General features: G+C 39.3%; 1 protein-coding gene across 1 annotated transcript in view; it reads left to right on the forward strand.

Annotated features, from left to right (window-relative positions):
* KIF26A (kinesin family member 26A) overlaps nt 1-21,282 on the forward strand; it is a 98,820-nt gene that overhangs the window by 60,212 nt on the left and 17,326 nt on the right. The window contains exon 5 of the mRNA XM_030452579.1: nt 9,616-9,799. Coding sequence (XP_030308439.1) covers nt 9,616-9,799 — 184 coding nt within the window. The remainder of the gene's footprint in view (nt 1-9,615; nt 9,800-21,282) is intronic.

Consider the following 21,282-nt stretch of genomic DNA (forward strand, 5'->3'; position numbering starts at 1 on the left):
GGGCTCCTCAGCTTGGCAGCAGTAGCAGCTGTGCTGCTGGTTTTGCTGCAGTAGGGATGGAGCATTCCATAGGTAAAATGATAATGGTGACTTTTCCTGTGGGGATGTAATCTAACAGTTTGCACCTGTTTTTCTGCTTTATTTGGGACTTTCAGACTCTTCCAATAATATATTTAACTATTTCCATACTTCATTAAGACAGATAGACTTAGCAGGTGAAATAGTAAAATCAGACTGATAGTAAATTGAATATTTAGTTCTCATGGCTGACTTGCAGTCTCTCTAACACTCAGTTTGTTGTGTGCAGGATGTGTTTTGAAGGGCAGATGGGCTTCCAAGCGACACTTTCTCTAATTTGAGACTGCCTTGCTTGCTTGTGCTTGTGGCAAAGTAAGATGTCCCACATTATCATTTATAACAAAAATGAAATGTCAAGCCAAAATATTGCACCTGCACTGTAACAGCAGTGCTTGATCAGCTGCAGGATTACTCTGAAGGTACTTTTAAATTCTCTTTGAAATAGCAGTGAATTCTGGCTTCCTAAAACTTCCCTCATACTCATTGCTGGAAGGTGGAAGATTATTTTTTTTTTTGGCAGGACATTTTGAAGATCTTAGCCAGTACCTCACTGAGCATCAGTCAGTGCTGCTTTGCCAGTCACCACAGAGTTTCTGCTTTATTGGGCTTTTTGTGTCCTCAGCAGTGAAGCACTGCCCTATAGAGTTCTTACTGGGAGGAAATGACTCAGTGGAAGTTAATCAGCATAAAATGAATCTAATCTAAATGTTATTAGTGAAGCTAGTTGGAGTTCAGGGCAAGCTGCAGAATATTCCTTGATAATGTGTTTTGAGCAGGTCTTCAGAAGTTGCATATTTCTGCTGAAATTTGAAGTTAACATCTTTGGGTCAGAAACAGTCAAATCTGTCCATCTGCAGTGATGGAAGAACACACATCTCACATTTTCCTGTGAAGTGCTATTTTAAATGGTGATGCAATTTCAGCCTCTTATACCTCTGAGAAGTAGTGTTTCAGAACTGATGTCAGTTAAATAAATCACAGGAATGCTGGGCTTTAAGAAGCCCATATGTCCCTCCTCTATTTAAAAATACTTATTGTGTGGGCATGTGACTTCTGTACTTGGGTGATTTCCACTGCATCATTTAATGCTGTCAGTGACTGTTTAACTCACTAACAGTAAAATAAGTAAATGCCCCCCTGAGAAGTTATTTGCTTGGCAGTATAGGTGTCAAGGCTTTGACAAAGCATCTGAAATAAAACTCAGCTGAAGCAGGAATGGATCCTCTGTGGATTTTCTAGATGTGCACTAAAATGTGGAGCTGAGAGAGCTGGATGTGATGAGAAAGGTACTTCTGTGGAGATGGTGTGGAGGGGCTAAGGGAGGTAACCTGAAAACATAACCCACCCCAGAGCTTCTATGCTGAGGGAGGTTTTACAGTCACAGCTGCTAATATTTATTCCGACTGAGATATGAGATCAGGTATGTGAAAATACTGAATTTCTGCCTTGTTCACGTCTTCTCTTTCCTGTCAGATATTTACCTGAATCTAGTACTTCATTTAAACCCTTGTTAGCCTTGTCCTGCATTTTCTGTCTCATCCTTTCCACTCACAAATGTGCCTATTTCTTCCCTGGAGCAGCTTGAATGAGCAGAATGCTTTTGCTTTTTGTACCAGATTGATGTCAATGCTTTTGATGACTAGCATGGACTGTAATATCCTTTGTACAAAAATAATTTTATTGCCTGGTAAGTAATTTTGATACTGGCTTCTTTCTGTATACTGGGTACTGATATTGCAGAGTAAAATTTTAAGTGAACTATTGAATTACTTTAATGATGAAAGGTTAGTTAGCACCATTGTTTCTCTTTCATTACTTTGTAGTTTTAGAAATGTCTTTATTACTTTTTCTTCCTAGAATACAAATGAGAGTAGAATTTTATTTTCCTCAACCTGTCTGTTTCATGAGCCTGTGTCCCGCTGACAAATACGTCCAACATGTTTGCCCAAGGAGTGTGCTAAGATTGATGTAGTTCTGTCTGTTTTAGCTCAGTTAGTTCATGAAATGGAGTGAGGAAATATTGCTGGCATTCAGGTAGCTGTATTTTCAGTATGTAGCTATCTCTGCAGCCTGCAGCCCTGGAACTGACATATTTCTATATTAAGTGTTGACAGTCTTGCTTACATAAAGATTAACCTGCACAGGTTTTCAGCTGTTTGTCATATGGTACAATTGTAAATGGCAAGTATGGAAGCACAGCAATGTGTTCATCTGCTCTTGCTTTGTTTAACATCATTAGTGAAGAGAGCTGGAAATGGTATGTGGCAGGCTGTGGTGACTATATGCTTGTGTGTATATATATATATATATATATACACATATACAAATATAAAAATGTCAGTTCCTGAACCCTGGTCCTGGCTGCTGAAGCAATGTTCTTTGGTGAGAAAAGTGTTGTAAATCTGCAGGCTGAGGAGGGTATGGAGCTGACATCACTCAGAACAATTTTGTAGCAGAAACTTCTGGTTTGGGAGTGTGGAAAAAATGGTTGGAGTGTAGCAATTCATACCAGTGAAGATCTTTGGTGTTTCTTTAACCTTGGGAAAAATTAGAGAGAAGATCTGTGAAAATTCCTCTTTGGCTTCCCGCATACAAATCATACTTGAACACTTGAAAATGGGCTTGTTTGGTTGCTTCTGTTTCAAGAGTAATGCGTAACTGAGAGAGGGGATCAGCACTTGAGTCTGCACAGCATGAGGAAGCTCTTCAGATGTTGGGGGTATCCTCCAGGTTTGCTTTAGCTTCTCATACTCCAGAGGTCTATTTGAATTTATCCCAAATGGCTTGAATGAGACTTCTCGATCTGGAAAAGACTGAAATGTGGTAGTAGTCTTCATACAGATACCAGCACAAGCTGCAGCACAATTCTCTGCATATCTGCTGGAGGCAAACAAGGACCATAACTTCCAGCAAGGTAGGCTTACAAGAGATATGAGGTGTGAATTTTCTCACCGTAAGAATAGTTAAAAACTGGAATTGATTCCTTGGGAGGATGTGGACTTGCTTTCACTGGAGGTGTCTAAAGAACAAGTTGGACAAATACATATTGGGAATGTATTAAGTAAAGTTTACTGTGAAATACTTGGAAAAAGTAGATGGCTTCTTAAAATCCCTTCTGGACCCATCTTCTCTGATCAGCTGTGAGCAGATGATGTTCCTAAATATGCCAACATAGCTGATTTTTATTTCTGCCTTGCTGATTTTAATAAGAGATAGTAAGAGAATTAAGAGGTCACTCTAAGAGAGACTGAAATTAGAGCCTCAATTGGAAGATTATGCTATGTTCAAGGGGTAAGGCCCAAACTTAATCTCATATTGGAGATGCTTTCTCTCATAATATTGCCTCAGTAATATCCCCACAATATTAAATGTGGTTTGACATTCTGAAATGTTTCAGAATCGTAGTGTTCTATTGTAACTTTATTACCATCACCCATTATACAAATGGCATTGTGTGAGACTGTGCATTGTGATCCAGATGAACTAATAATTTATTGAGGAAGTTGAACCACTGCAGTAAGAAACATTAATTGTTTGTTCTTCCTGGCAGTGCTTCTCTACAGCATTGCTGGGACAGCTAAGCAAACAAAGGTTTGGTGGTGTACTTGTGTAATGGTATTAATGTGAGAAAAGCTGTTATATCCTCCTGAAGCTATATTTATATGCATCACAGGAACCTAGTAAATTCTCTCTATGGGGAAGAACAAACCAAAATTTCAAAATTTAATGTATACTTTCTAAGTGACTTCTTGGGTAAAATTTACTGTAGGCATGCAGATGGTGCCCGTTCTTTCCAAACCTTTCTGACTGATTTAGACCTTCCCAGTTTCATGTTTAAAAATTGCACTTTCTGTTCCAGATGAAATTTTGAGAATTGAATGCCATTAGTGGAAATAGATACCTTGTTTATTTTTAAGTTTGCTTTGGGTTTTGGGTAGCAACTGCAGGCTGCCTTTCAATTTTTAGAACCGCAAATCAAACAGTAATACTGATAACAAAAGTAATAATGCCAGCCAAGTTTATTCTGTGACTTGTGGCAAGCTCAGGACAGAGTGCTGGAGGGTGTATTGTAGGACATCCGTTGATTTGTTGTCTATATTGGCAGATAATTAAGAAAACAATAACTGGAACTGCAGATACAATGACAAACTGTGACTTTCCCACTGCTTCCTTTGGAGCTGGTTTGCAGTGGGAAAGTCTTGGAACACTGGTTATGTGGTAGAAGAGTGATGGCTTGCTGGGGTGGTAAATGGGAAAGCTTGGAAGAGTAGACTTATTCATAGCGTCAACCTGGATCCAGAATTTTGCAAGCTTTGGAGCAGTTTCAGAACCAGCATAAATATTGCTCCTGTGATGGCTGTCAAGGTCAAACCAAAACTCTTGAGTAAGGGTACTCGTGAGTAGATGCCAAAGTTCAGGGTATTAAAGGCTTGGACTCTACACTTCTTTATCCTTGAAGGGAAGCCCTTGAGCATTCTCACAGTTTGAATAATGACAGTGATCTCTGAAAGATAAGGCTAATAACATTAAAGCTGTTAATATGTAATGAGTCATGCTGAAATGAATGTGCAGAAGTTTTCTTTTATTGTTAGTGGAGCTTAGTAATGGGAAGCAGGACTCCCAGTTCTATTTCTGACTTGTGGTTTGTCTGTAAACCCACTGCATAAATTAAATCCCTTGTCTTTCTCAGTTGACCTCTTTCTACTATGTGTCCCTGAGTGTTTTTCACATCACTCTTCTGAAGCTTAAATTCCGCAAAATGTTAAGCAAAATTTTTATAATTGTGCATAGTTGTAAAAGTTCCAAATGTAATTTTCTTTTTCATTCAGAACTTATGCCAGGAAAGAACCCTATGCTTTAGGGATTTAAATTGTGCTGTTTACTTTTATAACTATTATGTGCAGAACATGTGCAGTGAGTGTAAGCTTGAAGCAGCTTGCAGTACAGCAGAATACCTGTGTCATGTTAACCAATTTTTTAAAATTAAAAAATTGTATGGTTCTTTTAATAGATAGGCTTTGTAGCTGCTGCTGTTTCATAATCTTTTTCCCTAGGTGCTGAGCATTATGCCATTGATCCGGCCATGCTTTTCTTCACTGGTCTCATCCATGCATGGCGGAAAACCTAGTAATCTGTAAATTGTGTGTGGGAAAGAGCAGATTAGAGACTGTCCCTTGTCACTTGGTGTTTGAGTGCCCCTGTATGTGCCATATATTAGTTTTATTTTCTACCGTGACACCTAGCTATCAGAAAGAGCTCTCTAGAGTATCTTAAAAGGCATCTTCAATTAAAGTTGAAAAGAGTTAAGCAAAACACAGACAGTAGATCTCACAGCCAGAGGTAAAAATAATATACATGGGGGTGTCTCATGCTTTAATTGGAAGAGAGGCAGAAAGTGTGGAGCTTAGTTTCCCTTGCTGGAATATTTTGTAGAAGAAGGGAGTGGAGGCTGAATGGGGAAAGCGAAGGTAGGTGGAAAACACGCATCTGTGTCCAAGCCGTGACAAAAGTCTTGGAAAAACAAATTACTGAAATGCTCAAGTTTTACAGAGTATTCCCTACAGGTCATAATTTTCCCTGTGAGGGAATAGAATTTGATATTGGAGAAGGTCAGACAGCCAGCTGTGGGGCTGAAGATGGATGCGAGGGCCTCCTTTGCAAAATTAAATTTGACAAGAAGAGGCAAATCAGTACAGAGGCGTGAAACCTAATTAGCCTCCCATAGAGAGTGATCTGATAATAGCCCACTCTCATTCTGGTAGGAGTCAAAATGAGCCCAGTTTTCAAGAGCTTAGGCTTCCCTGTCTTTTGGGACAAAGTGCCCCTGAGAAAAGGAATTCTGGAGAAAAAAAGACTGGAAAATTGGGTTTAAATTCAGTCATGTGTTGTTGGATAAGGACTGCAGAGTATCTAGTACTCTGGAGTGTCTCAGAAGTGGCTCCCTATAAATACACACTCTGGTGAATTTTACTGAAGTAGGTAGTTTTGTGAAGTTTCATAGAATGATAGAAAGTCTGATTTTGTTTAATGTAGCTGGGCCTATGTCCAGGCCAGCTTGGCCTGTATTTTGGCCTGAATAGTGCTTGGCTGGGATGCCAACAAGTATCTTGCTGGTGCTGCAAGTAGTGTGTAAGGATTGATGAGTCCTCATGTGGTGCTCTTTGCCTGGACCAGCTGGGCAGCAGCTTGGTGGAAATCCAGGAACTGACTGTGCATTTTGTAGGAGCTGACGGTGATAATTACTTAAATTCATATTCTGAGTCTACAGTTTGTTTGTGATGTTTGTTAGTGATGTTTCATTTTGCCTCAATGGCTCTATTTTTTCCATTAGATCCTTAACTTTTCCCTTTTAGAAAACCCCAACCAAAGAAAACCCAAAAACCTGTTTGATACTGCTGGTGCAAGATGCCTGATGTTTCAAGTCCAGAAACAACCTAATTGTAATGTTGGACAAAGTAATTCTTGTTTTCAAAGGCAGAGAGGATGTAATTAAGCTTTGTGCACTGCCACCTTACAAGAGATACTTTTTAGATGTGAACCACATACATCATCATTATTAGTGCAGTTGGCCTGGTGCCCATCAAAGCAATGATTATTTTCCACAGCAGCTACTGCAGTTCCTCTGCTTTTTCAGTTTCCTGTTATCTCACATGGACATCAGCAGTCCCCTTGCCAAATTTCTTTGTAAAATCATGGCACTCCAGGCTCATAGGAAGAGGGTTTATCAGCACTGTCGCAGTTAATTGCTTTAATGGGTATATGGCATTGTCCCTTGAACAGTGGAGATGCAGAAAGTGTGTGAATAGTGTTGGAAGTGAATCACTTTGAAGGTTGCTCTGTCTTGGTGAGGAAGTTAAGACAACTGGTAATGGATCTGGTATCTTCGGTCTGCTTTTTGAAATGGTCCAAAATTATATTACAGAGGTATTTTGGGGTGATGCCATACTTTAAAAAAGGCTGACTTTTCCAACTATTTGTTTATATATTTTACTTATCTTTGCCTTTTTGGATGCATTTACTCATTGAATTGTTAGCGCTTAGGTGCTTGAAGAGAATTCCCAAGTAAATTTGTCCTTTGTATCTCATTCTCTTTCATATTTGTTTCCCAGAGGAGGTCTTTCAGTCAGACCTATTGAAGGAATAATTATTTCATGAAGATTTGATGTATATCTTGATTGCACTTTGAAGATGTTTTTGTGAGCTTTTATCATCTCAATGAGGGATCATAGCATGTAAATAAAGAAACAAGCATTATCTTTTGTATTAATCAACAAGATGATTAAATAATAACCACAATTGTTAATTGGTACTTGGAGATAGAGGATGATGACTGTCTTGAGTTTGATGATGGGAACACCGACAGATAGACTCTTTTCTGCACAATAAAACTGTGTATAATTTAGGAGGCATTATGGTTTTGATGTGCAGCTGCAACCAAAGTGAAGCTGTACAACTGTTTGCCTGGTGTCCTATTTCAGTCATATGTTTTCATACTGAATGAGGTATTAGCAAGGGGATTTGAGATTCAGGCAGTTAAATCAGTTCTCATTGCTACCAAAGCCCCAAGGTTCTCTGTAAACCCATGCTTGCTGTGTTTTGCTTCACTGTGGGATGCATTTCCTGCTGGTTTCAGGATTCAGCAGGAGTGAAAAGCTGATTCTTTCCTCAGAGGCAAAAGTCCAACTTGTCCCTCACAAGACAGGGGCTTCTGGCTCTCTCTGAGTTTGGAAATAGAACTTTATTTTTATATCACCCACGTATCTGTATTTTTCTAAGCATTGCAGTATTTGTAGAAGGAGAAGGAAGCACATAGGGAGCCTGCCTCTCTACAAGCTGATGAAATAAAATGATACAAGATTTTAACAAACAGTTTTGGGAATATAGAGCATAGGACAAGGAATTTTGGAGGTGTGTATTGAGAGTCCTTTTCCTTGTATTGACTAGCTGTCTAATCTTGACCCAACTGTTGCTCCTCCTCAAGCATCACCAGTTCTTTGTACTGTTACTCATCTGAGGCAAATAGTGCTGCTCCAAGTGACTGTGCAACCTGGCTGCTCTCAGTGGTGGTTTTTTTTGGTTTTTTTTTTTTGCTCCTAACCTACCATAAATATAAGCAAAAGAAGAATTTCCTTCTCTGATCAGCTTACTTAAGCTGACTCAGCCTGAGGCTGCCTGATCACTAGAATTACCCTGAATTAGGTCTGACAGCAAAGTACTGCCTTCATTTCTCCATATGTCTGCTGCTTGTAATACTTCACAGATGCTAGTGCCAGTCTGATCTCACTGAAAAGTACTTGGAGATCTAAGGCTGGAAGGCATCCTGAAAATATAAAATAGCTATTGTATAAAGAGACTTTTTGTCATCATGTATTTGTGAACTGGTTTGTCCAAAGTGCTTCATAGTGCAGTCACAGGCCACAGTAGTGCTTTGTCCCTGGAAGACCTGTTGGCATTGGTAGCATGGTCTCAGGTTGCCCAAAGATGCTGGCAGCAAAACACTTTACATTGTTGCTGGCTTTTCAGTCATTCAAAGTAATGTTAAAAGATAACATGTTAGATACTCTTATGATATGTACCCAAGGGTGGGCTGTCTACTGACTACCTCAGGGTCAGGTCACACATGTCTTTTTCAGGTGGCAAAGTTCTCCTTGGCATTGGCAGAACTGAAATTTTGCCTTCATTGCCACCTACCTCCAGCTGCCCAGAATGTGCTCATGAATGCATTTGTTCTACTTAACTCTGCAGGGTGATTTTTTCCCATGTGGGTTTTGATGTAGAGTTGAGTTTGAGCTTTTATTTCTTGCTATACTGTTTGGTGTTCCTGATGGGCAACAGCAGAAAAAAATTACCATGTTCCTATTCTTACAAGGGAAAATATTACGATTTTAATTGTATGTTTTAATTTTGCCTTCTTCCTCATCTTCTATGTTTTGAAATTCTGCATTTCAAAAGCTGGACCATTATCATTCAGAACATTAAAGCATGTCTTTTTAACAGCTTTCCCTTTTAATGTGAAAAAATGGAATTGAGGAGGAAAAACCAATCTGTCTTAAAGGAAAGTCTCTGTTATCTAAGGATTTTCAGTGCAGCTAACAAGAGAGGATCTTGAGCTCAGCTGACTTGGAGTGCTGTTCTCTGCCTTATGTAACTGGCAGAGTACAAAGGAGCACTTTCATAATGTTATCACCAATAAAGTCCATCAGGTCTGTCCAGTGACAAGGGGCTTATTTCAGCTTTTTATTACGTCAGTGAGGTTTTAACATTTTGGGATTCAGCTATCAAGCTGTTGTGGGAAAGAGGGGAAAATTAGATTGTAATTGAAACTCTGTTGGGGGAGAATTTAACTGAATATTTTGCCAATAATTTTTCCACCTATATTTCCTTTTATTAATCTCTCGAGGGTTTGACCGTATGAAATCAGATGAGAATGCAATGACTGGATTTGTTAAGCAGGTAGTGATGACAATAAGTTTGTCTGGTCCAGAGATCCATTAACACCTAGTAATGTTTTCCTTTCTTGCTATTACTTTTATACAGAGCAGCACAGAAGCTTAACCTGTCTTCGAAGAGAAAGAAATACCATCCGCCCCTGCCACACACACACGACTTCTCTATTTATGCTACTAACTTTAGTGGCATCCTGCAGCTCTGTCCTCCCCCAGCACCACCATGCCTTCTGAGAGCTGTGTCCAAAATCAAGGACAACCCTGGCATTGGAAAGGTAACTTCGGATTTTAATTTTGTAAAATAGTTTTCTAGAACAATTTGAAGAAGGCTGGAAGCTTTCAGCCTAGAAAAGAGTTGGAGAGGTTCAAGGGAAAGGATCTTGGGATAGAGAGACAGCCACAGTGGTATGAGTGTGCCTCAGAGCTGTTACCACATCTTGGCTTTGGAAATAGTTGGCAGCCTCAGAGCAGATTCAGTACTGGAATGCTGGCTTCTTTGGAGCCAGTTAACATCACTGACAACAATATTGGTCTCTACAACTACCTGAAGGGAGGTTGTAGCCAGATGGGGGTTGGTCTCTTTTCCCAGACGACTTTCAACAAGACAAGAGGGCATGGTCTTAAGTTGTGCCAGGGGAAGTTTAGGTTAGATATTAGAAAGAATTTCTTTACGGAGAGAGTGATCAAGCATTGGAATGGGCTGCCCAGGGAAGTAGTGGATTCTCCGTCCCTGGAGATATTTAAAAAGAGACTGGATGTGGCACTCAGTGCCATGGTCTAGCAACCGCAACGGTGGTTCAAGGGTTGGACTCGATGATCTCTGAGGTCCCTTCCAACCCAGCCAATTCTATGATTCTATGATAATTGCTGGTTTCTCTTTCCCTCTATTAAAACAAGAGACAAATTTTTCTTTGGCAGCGTTGGTCTAGAACCAATGCACACCCAGGCTTCACCTTTGGCAGTCTCTGCACTGCCAGCAAGGCTCAGCCACTGCTGCTGGTGCTGTCTGCTTGAAGTTAAGGGGGTAGACTGAGGGGGCTATTTCCCTATGTCTCTCCAACTTAGGAAATACAACATCTTTCAAGTTGTAAAATATGAGCCAGTCTTATTTAAAATTAATTAAAATACAACCCAATTATTTAGAGCTTTATTCATATTTTTAACTGTTTAATTACTCACACAGCAAAGACTGGATACTTATTTACATAGGTCACAAGACATAAGTGTTCGAAGACAGAATTGAAGTCTGTAATATGCACAGGAGAGCTGAAAATACACACCCTGAGTAACCATACAAATCAGTATTAACATAAGGAGATTGTCAGCCTTAATACCTATAGCTGACAGTCTTTCACAGAGAAAACTGTTTCTTAAGTTGGTACATTTGTATTAAATGGAAAAAAGAGGAGTAATTTGGGCTATTTTAAGCAGGTGGAAACTCAAAGATGTGGTTTCTTCTCTGTTTTTTCCTGTGTGTTAAAAAAAAGAGACAGTAGTAGTAAATGATGGAATACTGCAAACCTGGTACAGTTATTTGTAGATTTCCAGGTGGAGGAGGTTTTTCAAAGGAGCACTCTTCCTATGGGTGTGTCTTAGCAGAGCCCATTTGCTGTGCCTGCATCTTCCCCAGGGGCATTAGCACTTGGCCATGGCACAAGGAATACCAGGGAGTGTGGCATTTCCAAGGCTCTTTGCCTTAGGGTGACCCTTAAAGCAGGCTTCTATCTCCTTGTACCTGAAGCTCAATAAAAGTGTCTGTGCACCTCATGCCCTTATGTACCTGCAGCTCTGTGTAGTCTGGAGACTTCAGCCTTTTTTGTACACTTGGAGGTTGGCTGGTGGAGCTTAGCATGCCTTGTGCCTCATGGAGAGCTCTGCTTTATGTGGCTTTGTCAAATAGATCAACAAAATCTAATAAATATCAAATGCATAATCTCAGATGGCAGAAGATTATATCCCTTGGTTTATCTGGTTTGCCTTATTTTTTTCATTAGTGAGCACAGCAGAGGGCGTTCAAAAGGAAGAGCTCTACCAAAGGGGCATGCCAGGACCTTTATCAGCTGTGCTAAGCTGTGTGAGCTTCTCCTCCGAGTTGGGATATAGATGTATCCCATGTTGGCATTGTGGGTGGTATTTCTCTCCTGCCTGGCACACTACAGCATGACTTCAATGGTCAACAAACTGCTATTGACCCTCAAATGTCTCTGTGAGTTTAGCACTCAGGTGGAAACATTGTTGAAGATAGTGTTTATTTTGGCCCAGGGTTCCACCTGTGTCCTCAATGCATACTTCTTGACCACAGTTTGGAGGAATTCTGTGCTCTGCTGGAGAGGATAAGAGCTCTCTGATCATTGAGCCAGCCCTTTAGTTCTTGAGCTAAGATGTAGACCACCCAAATGATGATGGGATGTACTAGTTATTGGTTTAAATACTCCCCCCAAAATAAAGTAACTAGACATCTTCTGTGATCCACACTTCAAAGCATGCAATACCTATTAATTGTCTCTCTTAACCATTCATCTTTTGCATCACATGGAGAAAACCTCCAGCAATACAGCTTTTTGTAAAAGTTATGAGTCAACACAAATGAAATCTCATGTATCTTAGTTCTTAGAACTTGTGGTCAAAGTGTCAGTCCTACACAGGTGTTCTTTTGGTACTAAACACTGATAGTTTAATTTTCTCTGCAATACCAAGAAGCCTTTGGTAGCATTTAGCCCACTGTGCAGTAAGAATCTCCATTATAATTTCCTCTTCAGCAGCTTCTCCTGATCAAGACTTAGCCAGCTAGTATCTCATGATGAGGATGATGGGAATAAGGTAATAACCCTTCTTCCTCACTGCTTTAAGTATCTTAGCAATTGAGAGAAGAATCAACAAACTCTGGCAGATGTGCTGTGGTTCTTTGTTAACTTCAGTGCCTTTCTTTCTATCAGCTTTTTACTTTACATGCCTCCTGGTTATAATTTTCCATGGCTTTTATTTATTTATTTATTTATTTTATTTTATTTATTTATTTTTTCCAGCCTATCCAATAGTAGGAACAGGGAACAACACAGGGAACAGAATCAGTGATAGATTCTGGAGTTACTTTTTCCTACCACAGCATCTGTGGCTGTGGTTGGTGTTCTTGTTGGTTTGTGTCATCATTCTCAGGGCAGTGGTGTTCCTTGCTCTCTTATTATTGTGTGGTTACTGTAGGTTAAGCAGCTGGTGGGGCAACCTTTTCCTTCCTTACCTCCCAGCTTGTTGCTGTTTTGTCTCTAATGGTAGTTACCATGTGGAAGAATGGTTCCTTGCTGGTGTCTGCTGTACGGAGAGGAATGTAGTAGTTTTGATGGGTTGCCCAAGTCCCACCTAGTTTCACTTTCCTTAGCTGAGAATGAGCCATTGAGGACCATTCCTTATTCTTCTCAAGTGGCTGATTTCTCTGAGCAGAGAGAGCTTGAGAAAATTTAGTTCTAGTCTTGTCAAGTGGTCTCTTCCAGAGCAGGACAGGATTCCATAGAGAAATGTGCAGGGGACTGAAGAGATAAAATTTAAGGAGGAGAGTGTAAGCTATGTGAGAAGGGAAAATTGAGTAAAAAACTGGAAAGCCATGAAATGTCCAGGAAGCTTCAATGGGAGCAATGTGGATCCCTTCATTGCGGTATTCAGTACATCAGATGAACAGAATGTGGAAAATGTGACGTCACTTTGGGGCCAAAAGGGAAAAAAAAGGCTTGCGAGGTAATGTAGGACTACAGTGTTATAAGGCTGACTTGCAGACCACGCAGCCAGACAAAGTGGTTGAGACAACAATAAAGAGAGAATTAGTAGGCAGCAGTTAATGTAGGGATCATTTGACAAGCCTTTTAAAGTTGGAACAAATATGTTGTTAGCATTCTGTGAAGGTAAGTCAGCAAGCATTTCATAGAATCATAGAATTGGCTGGGTTGGAAGGGACCTCAGAGATCATCGAGTCCAACCCTTGAACCACCGTTGCGGTTGCTAGACCATGGCACTGAGTGCCACATCCAGTCTCTTTTTAAATATCTCCAGGGACGGAGAATCCACTACTTCCCTGGGCAGCCCATTCCAATGCTTGATCACTCTCTCCGTAAAGAGATTCTTTCTAATATCTAACCAAAACTTCCCCTGGCACAATATTTTAATTGTGCCCTATTTGAATAGGGTTGGTCTGGTTGCTAGAGTGCATTTGGGTTTTGATCAAGCTTTTGGCAAGTGCCTTGACCCAGATTTCTTAAAAAAACCCATAGCTGTCATGTATTCTCTAGTAGTTCAATAACTGGTAGGAAGCAAGCTATAGGGCAAAATCCACACTGGAGCAAAGTTAGCAGTGGTGTTATATGGAGGTCCATGATGTTCACTGTCTTCCTGAATAGTTTGGATGAGGAGCTGAAGCTGTGAATTCAGAGTGGCCAAAGCTAAAACTGACTGTGGAGGCTTGCAAAAAATTGTCATGGCACTGAAGTTACTGAGTGAATAAAGAGGTATTTGAACTTAAGTGTTGGTTAATACAAGGTAATATACATAAGAAAAGGAACCCTCTAAAAGGAGCCAATCATGAACAGAAAGATGTCAGGAAATCAGGCATGACCATGACCCATTTTACTATCCATCGTGGAAGCTACAGCATCAGGTTATGAGTCTGAGTTTCTAAAGAAAAGCTTTATTGAATATTTAAAAGGCAAGCTAAAGCATTTTCAGTTTTAGGGGGGTTTCTAACAGTATTTGATATAAATACATGTTCCTCTTCAGGTTCATACTGTTTAAATAACAGTCACTCATTGATGTGTTTTTCATTACTGGTGTTCTTCCTTGAAGAAATGTAAAGATTTCCCCTCCCTCTCCATGTCTGTATCTCTAAATTACCTTCTGAGAGGGGAGCTATTGCTGTGGCTTAGCAAGGAAAGAGCTGGATCCTAAGACTCCAACAAGTGGAAGCAGAAGCTGTTTTGCTGCTGGTACAGAGTTGGACCCCAGTAAGCCTAAACATTTCGAAAATAAACCTTACTGAACAGATTAACACCTGTACCTGGAATCTTAACTTATTTGAAGTGCACTTGCAAAGCTGCTGTACCGTCACTATTGGTTTTTCCTGCCAAATAAACTCCCTTAGGCCAAAGCATTGATTCAGTGGAGAGCTTCCCCATGCATTAAGTCCTTTTCATTTGTTTTGAAGTTAAATGCAGGTGTAAGAAATACTCTGAATTGGGGTTAGGGATAGTTGAATCTAAGAAACTGGTTGAATTGAGCATGAGCAGCATCAGGTCTATCTTGGGTATTTCTGTGGTGACTAGAATTGGAATTAGTCAGTCTGGTTGACAGGTCTTGTCACTGGTTGTGGGACCTTGTCTTGAACTTCTGAGCTTGATGGACATTTAGGGAAGAGGTTTCAATTCTTCCTTTTTGTAGGCTGTATGACGATAGCTAAGGCAGTAACTGTGTTGCCAAAACTGCTGGAGGAGGAAGGAATGTGAAAAGATTGTGATTGCCAGTTCTTGTACTTGAACTCAGTTATTGATTATTTGAGCCCAAGATCTAAATATGTTCCTAATTTCACATCATCCTCTCCATGCATATCATACAGTTCTGCTGGGGTGAAATTGCTATCTGGCTTCTTATGGTTGAATAGAATATTTTTTTTTAGAGACTACAGCAGAGAACCTATAAATGTATGTTTTGCAATTTCTATTTGTTATTTCTCATTGTTTCAAGTACTCTTGGGAAGTGGGATATAAATGTCTTAAATTAATTTTTCTTACATCTCACAAATACCAGTATTCCAATATAATAATTTCATCAGAAGTGTGTGGACTTGTCCTGTGATACAAAAATTTAATTAAGCTTTTTGCTTAATGTTCTTTACTCAGAGTACAAAATATACACTTTCCCAGGTGTTTGCAGTTTTTGTCTGTGTTAGGAATACCAAGCAGGGAAAAGTTAAAAAAAATAAATAAAAATTTAGAACAGCATGTCTGTCTGGGACTGTTGTTTCATATAATCAACAATAATCAAACTCTCACGCCCAAAGGAAAATGCCACTGCCAGTGCAAATGGGTTACTGAAAGGAATTTTGTTCATTATGGTAAGTGTTATGTAGCAAATTTCATACCTTACTCTTGAATGTGCCAGGCCCATCAGAGTCCAAATCGTTTAGCTGAATCCTACTTAAAAGGCAATGATCCAGTACAGTATGATTCTTGTAACAGAATAATTTTTGTGGTCTCTCTGGGTGTTATTAAATTTAATGTCAGAATAGTAGGAAAGATGTCTGAAAGCCATTTAATATTGTCACTGGAAAGAAGTTAGATTATGCTCAATTTCTGACATTAATGTGCTACTTAAGATAATTTATCATATTGTGGTATTAAAAAAGACATCCTTTTTACAGTGGCTGCTGTGTAGCATTCTAATTTGCTATTTTTCTTTAGCATGGTAGGAAGCCTTTTTAATGCAAAATGTTTTTCTGGGGTTCTATTCAGCTCATTCTTTATAGTACTGCATCACTTACAACAGCAACTTTAAGTGCTTGTCTTTTCCAAGGATCCTGTCAATTTTTTATGTTAGAATGACAGAATCCTGCTATGTGAGAAAATTGAAGTGGAGCATTGAAAGAGAACTTGAATAGTCAGGCATGTTTCTTGGACAGGTATATACATACTGCTCTCCATTTACATTTTAGACATTTACTTTCATTTATGCTTTATGAAGCAATAGCTAAGGTACTGCTAATATGATTTACAGATCATGCAGGGTTTTCTTAAGTGTGCTGTATGTCCCATTTACTGGTTCTTACGATGGTTTGATGATGGATAACAAATAGGTACTTAATTTTGTCATCTTTATTGCTGCTTGTTTCCTAATGACTAGAGTGTTATTTCTGATATAAATCATGTATCACACTAAGTACTTGTCTATCCACGTGTGTAGTGCCACATCATCCAAAGTACATACATCCCCACTGAAATACCTTGAACTGCTTAAAGTGGAATGTGAAAAAAAAAAAACACAGTTTATTCTACTTTGCTTTCACCTTTACAGAATCAATTCATCTTTAATGGAGTACAATATAGAAGTGATTTTTTTTTTCCCCCTAGGTTCTCCCAGGAGAGCTAGATTGTCTATGCTAGCATGGCAATTTTGCATATAAATTTGCCATCCATTGGTAGTGGCAGTGTATGAAAGGCATGTAAGAGCTACCCACAGTAAACCAATTTAGCAAGGGTTATATATCTGTCAGTTACAATTAAATCCATGAAAAATATTGGCTCTGAACTAGGACTTTCGTAATTTGATTTACACTGAAGTTGAAAAAGAAGTGATTTCATTGGAAAATGGTCTTTATTCAACCAAATGTAAATTCTTTGTAATTTCTTGCTGAGAAACCTTAATTCAGAATGGTGGATGCCTAAACAGTTATTTAATTAACCTGCTGTTCTATGATATTTTGTGAACACTGGAAAAAATTAACTTTCTGACTGCATGATGCCTGTCAAGGATGTATGTTTCCAGGGAATATTTAGTGTCCATTCAAATTTGATATAATCACATTTATTGCTAAAGACCAAATTGCTTGTTCATTTAAGGGTTATGATACTGCTGTAATGCAGAATATGACCAGCTTTTTTAGAACAGATTCCAGTATAGTGCCAGCAGTTTCCCAAAATACAAACAGATAAAGTCAGAATTTATTTTAGTAAAATAGGCTCGAGTGCATGTATTTTAAAATTTTACATCCTTTTAAATTATTTCTCTCCATTTTTTCCTTCTCATTCTAATTTGAAACTTTACAACTACATAAGCATCAAATGCTAACAAAGCATCACTATAAACACATGAACACTGCATATCCATTGATTTCCAAGGAGGTATCATATGTTACAGTTTTGCCTGTGCTAATATACTTGTCTGGGTCATAATTTCCACAGCATTCAAAATGGAGTCTGGTCATTATTTAGTTAATTGGTGAAGTCTTCTCTGTCTACATGTCTACCCCAAATTAAACTGCATAGAGTATTTAGCACATTTCACTCCATTGAAAGATGAAGGGCCACCTTTATGAGATATGTATATAGTATTTTTTGTATTCATTATCAAAACATGTCATTGAAGTCCATGGTAGTCTTAGGAACAGAATCCAAATCATCTGGTTTTTTAAGTTTGAGACTGTCCTTCCCCTTTGTCTGGTCTTGGAATCAATAGCCCTCCCGTCTCTTTTGATTATGGGATAATAATCAATGTGAACCTGACTGCCTCAGTCTTCTGCCTGTTTCTGTCTAAAATTGGTTAGGATTGTGTCATTCTCTCTGTTATCACTGGCTCTTTACCTGCAAGCTCAGCCTGAGACGTGATTTCTTCTGGGACGATGCACGCCTCGCTGGTCTTGGAGTTTTGTGTTCAGTGGTGCATGGCTTTGCTTTAGCTCCATTCAGTTCAGCATATCCAGAATATATGGGCTGTATTAGACAAAACTGGTAGCTTGCCTCTGGCATCAGTCTTGCATTCATGTCAGAGAGCTGCTTTGAAACTTGGCTTTCATGGGGTTTCGGTCTTTATCTTACTTTTTCCAAACTTTCTTTCTGACACTGACATGTGCTTCGTGTTTTGTACTCTCTTGACCAGTCCTGCAGCCAACCCATTGTTTTGGTTGCTGTGACTCCTTTGTCCCCTTCTCTTCAATTCCAGATGGTTTAGTGTGCAGAGGAGGTCTGGAAATCATGAGTTCACACAAAGGGGGCTGTCCTGGAAGGGGACACGGTGTGGGCACAACAACTGCCACGTTGTGATGAGGCAGAAGGTCTCTCCTTGGATTCCTTAGGTGTGACACAGGGTGGACAGTGGCAATGGAGGAGTAGAACTGTAAGAGTAGAAAGGCAAGTACCAGCCAGGATGTACGTCCCTCAGTTTCCAAGGTGTTTAATTGCTTAGGTCAGAATTGTTAAGTATGCATCTATATTTAATTTTCATAAGGGTCTGTACTGTCAAGGTTTAACTTTTTGGCTCAGGGCTCCAAAAAATTGCTGATATTTGAGTGTACTATATGATTCTGTGGTTCTCTAGTGGTCTTATCAGATATTTCCAAAACTTCATGGGGTTTAGCCCCATAGTCCCCCACATAGCCACTGTCCTCCATGCAGGGGACTCTTTTCTACCCCTCTTATTTTATTCAGAACTCTGCCCTTTGCCAGTTTGTGTCTCTTCAATCTTAATGTGCTCATCAAACTGCAATATGGCTTTTGTTTTTAGTCTACAACATCCATCCCCTGGATTTAGCCTTCAGGCACAAATGAATTTTGACTTGCAGATATTTTTTGTTAGAGCCTTTCTTTCTTTTTCCTGACTTCCACTGGAGGCTGACAGACAGATAAGCTTTAAAAAAAACCCCAAGAAATTCCTTGATTGCTGTGAATCTCTCTCCCATCCTTGTCAGTGAAGGTTAAAATTACAGCCATTTATGTGCTGAGTGGGTGGGCCTCTGACCTTATGCCACCCATTTCTAGTGCTTTTCCAAATTATGTGCTTGTTTATTTACTTTTTATATTCTTTATCTTTTAATGGAATATTCAGGGTGTATTTGCCATCCTCTTTTCCCAAACACTTTTTTAATAGGATTTCCTTCCACAATTTTGCTAACCTCTGAGTTCCTGCAGAAACATGAATTTGGAAAGTTCAGTGTGCTGGCTGTTAACCCTCAGTGCACAAACCCCACCAAATTAGTCAGTTAATTAATTAGATGCTTCAGTAGTTTACATGATTTAGGCTGTCTTTAGACACTGACAAAAATGTTAATAATAAGCAAGTATTGTGATGTTTGTGTTTATCTTATTTTTATTTGCAGAAATGGAGCTTAAATACAAACCTATCCTCTTTATATCAACATCCTCATTAAAATGGGTCCTCTGTCCAATATTCAATGTCTATATGAGTGTTCATGCACAAATTCTTGTATCCTTGATAGTGATGTACTTCCCCTTGTAATTCTTTTTCTTTGCATCTTTCTGTGACATTGAAGAAATATGCAAAACATGGATAAAAAAAACTTACTAAAGAGCCCCAGGAATAGTCATCCACATCTCAGGAATGATGTGCTATCTTAGGTCTCTTTAAGGAGTCTAAAAGTGGTTGGGACAGAGATAGCTCAAGCCTGAGATCACTTTTCTGGAATTGCTGGATTTATATTGTCTTTTACTTTTTGCATTCTCCCCCTTGACCCACCTGCTGTTCCTTTTAGCTCTATCTCCCCTCCCTCGCCCCCAGTCCTGTTCTTATTCTTTCAGACCTGGATTATTCTTCCATTTCTTTGTTCATTCTTTTCTAAATTCCTTATCATCTGACTGCTTTGTGCACATGTTGCCAGTAGCTGGTACTGCTGTGGTTGGAACTGACCACCAGAAGGCTGGCCATGTTGTTGAATAACTACCCACAGAGGCTGTGATCCTGAATGGGCTGGAAAGTAATGTCATTGCACTTAGTTCTGGTCATTTATGTTCATAAGCAAATAAAACCATTGGAGCAGTGTGGGTATTTCTGCTATGCTCCCCAATTATGGACCAAAGTTACTCTAAAATTTGCAGGTTCCTGTGTTTTCTTGAATACTTCCCTCACTGCAAGCCCTTGTATCTGGATGATTTTCTGCACTGCACACTGCTGTCTCTCCATGTGAGCATGCTGTTTGTATGAGGACTGGGTAAAGAGACCCCAGAGAAGATGCAGTTAAGTTGATTCTTAAGCCTGGATCCATAGTATGCTGCTTTTTCTGCAGTATTTATCTGAGAAGAGTACTGAGAGTACTTCAGAGCTGAGAATATAAACCTGTCACTTAAGATTGGTCCTGAAACACAGGAGGGCAAGAAGTATAAGAATAAATAGTGTAATGCCAAACCTTTCTTTTACGTACTTAGAAGCGTGAGCATGCACTTAGTTTTTATGGTTGCAAAGGGATATGTTTGAGTTGTCTTGTTGATACTTTCATGAGTATTTCTGAGTGAAGCCAGAGACCGGCTTAGCATCCTAAGTGAATGTGACACATTCTAACCCTACAGTTTCTAGTAGGCATCACTTGTAAGTAGATTTAGTGGTCAGAGAAACTGAATTTGAAATCAGTGTTCTTCTACTCTACAAATCAGGTTTTATGCACAAAACACTAAAAGAGGAATTTCCCCTGAGCTGCTTTTCTCTTCCCTCTCCCGTTTGTCGTGAAAGCTCACTTCCACAGTAAAAATGAAGATGACCCTTGAGGCCTGTTAAGTTTGGGATCTGATCTATTATGGGAAGCTGCTTTAGTATCTTTCTACCTCAAAGAGGTGGTATAAAAAAGCTGATTTGACACACAAGGCTTTTCTAGGGGTGAAGCCATCTTTGTGTTAGGGGGACCAATGCTCTGATGGAGGTAACTTGCTGTTTAGGTCAGAAGGAAACCAATTTTCCTCTTATCCAAGCTCTGGCTGCTATAATCTAATAATAGGTGGAAGAGAGAACAGAAAGAACAATTTAGAGAAGCGCTTTGAGAACATAATATACTTAAAAATTAATTTAAATAAAGTACCCCTGAAATGGGAATTTCTATTTCCATATATATATTTAGTTGGGGTTTTGTTTTGTGTGGGATTTGTTTTGTTTGTTTTGTTTTTATTTTTATTTTCATTTTTTTATTTTTCCTGAGGGAGATTATTTTTCTGAGCACTTTGGTAGCATGTCAAGGTTGAGCTAGCAGGCTAATACACAAAGCTGGCTTCATGGAGCTTTTATGGGG

Source organism: Calypte anna, chromosome 5A (genome assembly GCF_003957555.1).
Source record: "Calypte anna isolate BGI_N300 chromosome 5A, bCalAnn1_v1.p, whole genome shotgun sequence".
NCBI lineage: Eukaryota > Metazoa > Chordata > Aves > Apodiformes > Trochilidae > Calypte > Calypte anna.